The sequence below is a fragment of the Phoxinus phoxinus genome, assembly GCF_949152265.1.
Source record: "Phoxinus phoxinus genome assembly, chromosome: 6".
NCBI classification, from domain to species: domain Eukaryota; kingdom Metazoa; phylum Chordata; class Actinopteri; order Cypriniformes; family Leuciscidae; genus Phoxinus; species Phoxinus phoxinus.
The window spans coordinates 32,606,518-32,613,671 of record NC_136881.1 but is presented as its reverse complement, the minus strand read 5'-3'; the positions used below and the strand labels follow the sequence as shown (position 1 = coordinate 32,613,671).

General features: G+C 38.7%; 1 protein-coding gene across 1 annotated transcript in view; it reads left to right on the top strand.

Annotated features, from left to right (window-relative positions):
• Positions 1-651: 651 nt before the first annotated feature.
• The window catches only part of LOC307000530 (uncharacterized protein), a 10,447-nt gene continuing 3,944 nt past the window's right edge, over positions 652-7,154 (top strand). Inside the window, exons 1-13 of the mRNA XM_079616172.1 lie at positions 652-944; positions 1,171-1,232; positions 1,379-1,548; positions 1,842-2,075; positions 2,682-3,007; positions 3,234-3,295; positions 3,440-3,609; positions 3,828-4,030; positions 5,073-5,134; positions 5,283-5,452; positions 6,312-6,589; positions 6,764-6,825; positions 6,969-7,138. Coding sequence (XP_079472298.1) covers positions 1,213-1,232; positions 1,379-1,548; positions 1,842-2,075; positions 2,682-3,007; positions 3,234-3,295; positions 3,440-3,609; positions 3,828-4,030; positions 5,073-5,134; positions 5,283-5,452; positions 6,312-6,589; positions 6,764-6,825; positions 6,969-7,138 — 1,927 coding nt within the window. The 5' untranslated portion in view covers positions 652-944; positions 1,171-1,212. The remainder of the gene's footprint in view (positions 945-1,170; positions 1,233-1,378; positions 1,549-1,841; positions 2,076-2,681; positions 3,008-3,233; positions 3,296-3,439; positions 3,610-3,827; positions 4,031-5,072; positions 5,135-5,282; positions 5,453-6,311; positions 6,590-6,763; positions 6,826-6,968; positions 7,139-7,154) is intronic.

Below are 7,154 nucleotides of genomic sequence, written 5' to 3'. Positions count from 1 at the left end.
ACCAAACTACAACTCCAAATACGAACCAAACTGCAACTCCAGTTACGAACCAAACTACGACTCCAGTTACGAACCAAACTACAACTCCAGTTACGAACCAAACTACAACTCCAGATACGAACCAAACTGCAACTTTAAATACGAACCAAACTACAACTCCAAATACAAACCAAACTGCAACTTTAAATACGAACCAAACTACAACTCCAAATACAAACCAAACCACAACTCCAGTTACAAACCAAACTACAACTCCAGCTACGAACCAAACTACAACTCCAGTTACGAACCAAACTGCAACTCCAAATACGAACCAAACTACAACTCCAAATACAAACCAAACTACAACTCCAGTTACGAACCAAACTACAACTCCAGTTACGAACCTAACTACAACTCCAGTTACGAACCAAACTACAACTCCAAATACAAACCAAACTACAACTCCAGTTACGAACCAAACTACAACTCCAGTTACGAACCAAACTACAACTCCAAATACAAACCAAACTACAACTCCAGTTACGAACCAAACTACAACTCCAAATACGAACCAAACTACAACTCCAGTTACGAACCAAACTGCAACTCCAGTTACGAACCAAACTGCAATTCCAGTTACGAACCAAACTGCAATTCCAGTTACGAACCAAACTGCAATTCCAGTTACGAACCAAACTACAACTCCAGTTACGAACCAAACTACAACTCCAGTTACGAACCAAAATACAACTTCAGTTTCGAACCAAACTACAACTCCAGTTTCGAACCAAACTACAACTCCAGTTACGAGTCAAACTGCAACTCCAGTTACAACAGTCCCTGCACCTGCTAAAGTTGCAAAGTTTGATTTAGGCTTCAGTATTGCTCAAGAATTCCAGGACATCTACTCCGATCTCAGTAATCCTGTGACCATAGAGCTGTCAAATAACATCACCACTGCGGTAATATTTTTCTCTTATGATGCATGGATGTTGATTGCAATAACAGTAGACTCTGGTAATGTGTATTGGCAATATTAAAAATAGATGGTGATATACTGTATGCTAAATACTTACTTTTTGTCTGTTTTAAAACAAAATTTCTTGCAGCGAAATTTGATCTGAAAAACAGAAATGCTTGTATGCAAGTAATATGATATTTATATGATTATTTATCTATGTGTTACAGTGTTCTCGAGTTTACAAGAGTCGGTTTCCAAAATTCTTCCGCATGATTATTCGGAAGTTCAGGTAACAGCATTCAGTTGTAGTCATTACGAAACACCCTGTTATTAATCAGTTTGTAAATCAAGTGACCATTTGATTGTTCCATTTGGTCTTTGAGTTGTTTGTTAGTCAATTATCTGACTGTGTTTCAACATGGTTGATCTCCACAGCAAGGGCTCCGTTGTGGTTGATGCTGAGCTCGAGTTTGACTCCACGAATGGCACTAGTCCTAATGTGACAGACGTGAAAGGCACCCTTGCTACGGCTATCACGAATGGAAATTTCAGCTTCAAAATTAATAGCTCATCCATCAATACTACTGATATCCCAGAAACCAGTGGTCAGTGTATTTACAGATTTTTTTTTTCCAGTTAGATATTTGTCTGATACATTGTGAACCCTTTAAATGAAGGACATAGACATAATCATTCTTGTTTGATGATACACACACACACACACACACACATACACACAAACACACACACACACACACACACACACACACACACACACACACACACACACACACACACACACACACACACACACACACACACACACACACACACACACACACACACATTTTATGAGATACTTTTGTTGAACTTTGTCCCATTTTAATTTTACCCAAAGCAGCAACAACTGCAACAACTCCAGTTACGAACCCAACTACAACTCCAGTTACGAACCAAACTACAACTCCAGCTACGAACCAAACTACAACTCCAAATACGAACCAAACTGCAACTCCAGTTACGAACCAAACTACAACTCCAGTTACGAACCAAACTACAACTCCAGCTACGAACCAAACTACAACTCCAGTTACGAACCAAACTACAACTCCAGTTACGAACCAAACTACAAGTCCAAATACGAACCAAACTGCAACTCCAGTTACGAACCAAACTACAACTCCAGTTACGAACCAAACTACAACTCCAGTTACGAACCAAACTACAACTCCAGTTACGAACCAAACTGCAACTTTAAATACGAACCAAACTACAACTCCAAATACAAACCAAACTGCAACTTTAAATACGAACCAAACTACAACTCCAAATACAAACCAAACCACAACTCCAGTTACAAACCAAACTACAACTCCAGCTACGAACCAAACTACAACTCCAGTTACGAACCAAACTGCAACTCCAAATACGAACCAAACTACAACTCCAAATACAAACCAAACTACAACTCCAGTTACGAACCAAACTACAACTCCAGTTACGAACCTAACTACAACTCCAGTTACGAACCAAACTACAACTCCAAATACAAACCAAACTACAACTCCAGTTACGAACCAAACTACAACTCCAGTTACGAACCAAACTACAACTCCAAATACAAACCAAACTACAACTCCAGTTACGAACCAAACTACAACTCCAAATACGAACCAAACTACAACTCCAGTTACGAACCAAACTGCAACTCCAGTTACGAACCAAACTGCAATTCCAGTTACGAACCAAACTGCAATTCCAGTTACGAACCAAACTGCAATTCCAGTTACGAACCAAACTACAACTCCAGTTACGAACCAAACTACAACTCCAGTTACGAACCAAAATACAACTTCAGTTACGAACCAAACTACAACTCCAGTTTCGAACCAAACTACAACTCCAGTTACGAGTCAAACTGCAACTCCAGTTACAACAGTCCCTCCACCTGCTAAAGTTGCAAAGTTTGATTTAGGCTTCAGTATTGCTCAAGAATTCCAGGACATCTACTCCGATCTCAGTAATCCTGTGACCATAGAGCTGTCAAATAACATCACCACTGCGGTAATATTTTTCTCTTATGATGCATGGAGGTTGATTGCAATAACAGTAGACTCTGGTAATGTGTATTGGCAATATTAAAAATAGATGGTGATATACTGTATGCTAAATACTTACTTTTTGTCTGTTTTAAAACTAAATTTCTTGCAGCGAAATTTGATCTGAAAAACAGAAATGCTTGTATGCAAGTAATATGATATTTATATGATTATTTATCTATGTGTTACAGTGTTCTCGAGTTTACAAGAGTCGGTTTCCAAAATTCTTCCGCATGATTATTCGGAAGTTCAGGTAACAGCATTCAGTTGTAGTCATTACGAAACACCCTGTTATTAATCAGTTTGTAAATCAAGTGACCATTTGATTGTTCCATTTGGTCTTTGAGTTGTTTGTTAGTCAATTATCTGACTGTTTCAACATGGTTGATCTCCACAGCAAGGGCTCCGTTGTGGTTGATGCTGAGCTCGAGTTTGACTCCACGAATGGCACTAGTCCTAATGTGACAGACGTGAAAGGCACCCTTGCTACGGCTATCACAAATGGAAATTTCAGCTTCAAAATTAATAGCTCATCCATCAATACTACTGATATCCCAGAAACCAGTGGTCAGTGTATTTACAGATTTTTTTTTTCCAGTTAGATATTTGTCTGATACATTGTGAACCCTTTAAATGAAGGACATAGACATAATCATTCTTGTTTGATGATACACACACACATACACACACATACACACAAACACACACACACACACACACACACACACACATTTTATGAGATACTTTTGTTGAACTTTGTCCCATTTTAATTTTACCCAAAGCAGCAACAACTGCAACAACTCCAGTTACGAACCAAACTACAACTCCAGTTACGAACCAAACTACAACTCCAGCTACGAACCAAACTACAACTCCAAATACGAACCAAACTGCAACTCCAGTTACGAACCAAACTACAACTCCAGTTACGAACCAAACTACAACTCCAGTTACGAACCAAACTACAACTCCAGTTACGAACCAAACTGCAACTTTAAATACGAACCAAACTACAACTCCAAATACAAACCAAACTGCAACTTTAAATACGAACCAAACTACAACTCCAAATACAAACCAAACCACAACTCCAGTTACAAACCAAACTACAACTCCAGCTACGAACCAAACTACAACTCCAGTTACGAACCAAACTGCAACTCCAAATACGAACCAAACTACAACTCCAAATACAAACCAAACTACAACTCCAGTTACGAACCAAACTACAACTCCAGTTACGAACCTAACTACAACTCCAGTTACAAACCAAACTACAACTCCAAATACAAACCAAACTACAACTCCAGTTACGAACCAAACTACAACTCCAGTTACGAACCAAACTACAACTCCAAATACAAACCAAACTACAACTCCAGTTACGAACCAAACTACAACTCCAAATACGAACCAAACTACAACTCCAGTTACGAACCAAACTGCAACTCCAGTTACGAACCAAACTGCAATTCCAGTTACGAACCAAACTGCAATTCCAGTTACGAACCAAACTGCAATTCCAGTTACGAACCAAACTACAACTCCAGTTACGAACCAAACTACAACTCCAGTTACGAACCAAAATACAACTTCAGTTACGAACCAAACTACAACTCCAGTTTCGAACCAAACTACAACTCCAGTTACGAGTCAAACTGCAACTCCAGTTACAACAGTCCCTCCACCTGCTAAAGTTGCAAAGTTTGATTTAGGCTTCAGTATTGCTCAAGAATTCCAGGACATCTACTCCGATCTCAGTAATCCTGTGACCATAGAGCTGTCAAATAACATCACCACTGCGGTAATATTTTTCTCTTATGATGCATGGATGTTGATTGCAATAACAGTAGACTCTGGTAATGTGTATTGGCAATATTAAAAATAGATGGTGATATACTGTGTGCTAAATACTTACTTTTTGTCTGTTTTAAAACAAAATTTCTTGCAGCGAAATTTGATCTGAAAAACAGAAATGCTTGTATGCAAGTAATATGATATTTATATGATTATTTATCTATGTGTTACAGTGTTCTCGAGTTTACAAGAGTCGGTTTCCAAAATTCTTCCGCATGATTATTCGGAAGTTCAGGTAACAGTGCATTCAGTTGTAGTCATTACGAAACACCCTGTTATTAATCAGTTTGTAAATCAAGTGACCATTTGATTGTTCCATTTGGTCTTTGAGTTGTTTGTTAGTCAATTATCTGACTGTGTTTCAACATGGTTGATCTCCACAGCAAGGGCTCCGTTGCGGTTGATGCTGAGCTCGAGTTTGACTCCACGAATGGCACTAGTCCTAATGTGACAGACGTGAAAGACACCCTTGCTACGGCTATCACGAATGGAAATTTCAGCTTCAAAATTAATAGCTCATCCATCAATACTACTGATATCCCAGAAACCAGTGGTCAGTGTATTTACAGATTTTTTTTTTCCAGTTAGATATTTGTCTGATACATTGTGAACCCTTTAAATGAAGGACATAGACATAATCATTCTTGTTTGATGATACACACACACACACACACATACACACAAACACACACACACACACACACACACACACATTTTATGAGATACTTTTGTTGAACTTTGTCCCATTTTAATTTTACCCAAAGCAGCAACAACTGCAACAACTCCAGTTACGAACCAAACTACAACTCCAGTTACGAACCAAACTACAACTCCAGCTACGAACCAAACTACAACTCCAAATACGAACCAAACTGCAACTCCAGTTACGAACCAAACTACAACTCCAGTTACGAACCAAACTACAACTCCAGTTACGAACCAAACTACAACTCCAAATACAAACCAAACTACAACTCCAGTTACAAACCAAACTACAACTCCAGCTACGAACCAAACTACAACTCCAGTTACGAACCAAACTGCAACTCCAAATACGAACCAAACTACAACTCCAAATACAAACCAAACTACAACTCCAGTTACGAACCAAACTACAACTCCAGTTACGAACCTAACTACAACTCCAGTTACGAACCAAACTACAACTCCAGTTACGAACCAAACTACAACTCCAAATACAAACCAAACTACAACTCCAGTTACGAACCAAACTACAACTCCAGTTACGAACCAAACTACAACTCCAAATACAAACCAAACTACAACTCCAGTTACGAACCAAACTACAACTCCTGTTACGAACCAAACTACAACTCCTGTTACGAACCAAACTACAACTCCAAATACGAACCAAACTACAACTCCAGTTACGAACCAAACTGCAACTCCAGTTACGAACCAAACTGCAATTCCAGTTACGAACCAAACTGCAATTCCAGTTACGAACCAAACTGCAATTCCAGTTACGAACCAAACTGCAACTCCAGTTACGAACCAAACTGCAATTCCAGTTACGAGCCAAACTGCAACTTCAGTTACAACAGTCCCTGCACCTGCTAAAGTTGCAAAGTTTAATTTAGTCTTCAGTATTGTTCAAGAATTCAAGGACATCTACTCCGATCTCAGTAATAATGAGACCAAGGCGCTGTCACAAACCATCACCACTGAGGTAATATTTTTCTCCTATGATGCATGAATGTTGATTGCAATTGCAGTAGACTCTGGTAATGTTGTGTATTGGCAATATTGTATATTTTAAATTTATTGCAGGGAAATTTGATATGATAATCAGAAATGCTTGTATGCAAGTAATATGATATTTATATGATTATTTATTTTACAGTGTTCTCGAGTTTACAAGAGTCGGTTTTCAAAATTCTTCCGCATGTTTATTCGGAAGTTCAGGTAACAGTACATTCAGTAGTCATTACCAAACACCCTGTTATTAATCAGTTTGTAAATCAAGTGACCATTTGATTGGTCCATTTGGTCTTTGAGTTGTTTGTTAGTCAATTATCTGACTGTTTCAACATGGTTGATCTCCACAGCAAGGGCTCCGTTGCGGTTGATGCTGAGCTCGAGTTTGACTCCACGAATGGCACTAGTCCTAATGTGACAGACGTGAAAGACACCCTTGCTACGGCTATCACGAATGGAAATTTCAGCTTCAAAATTAATAGCTCATCCATCAATACTACTGATATCCCAGAAACCACTGGTCAGTGTATTTACAG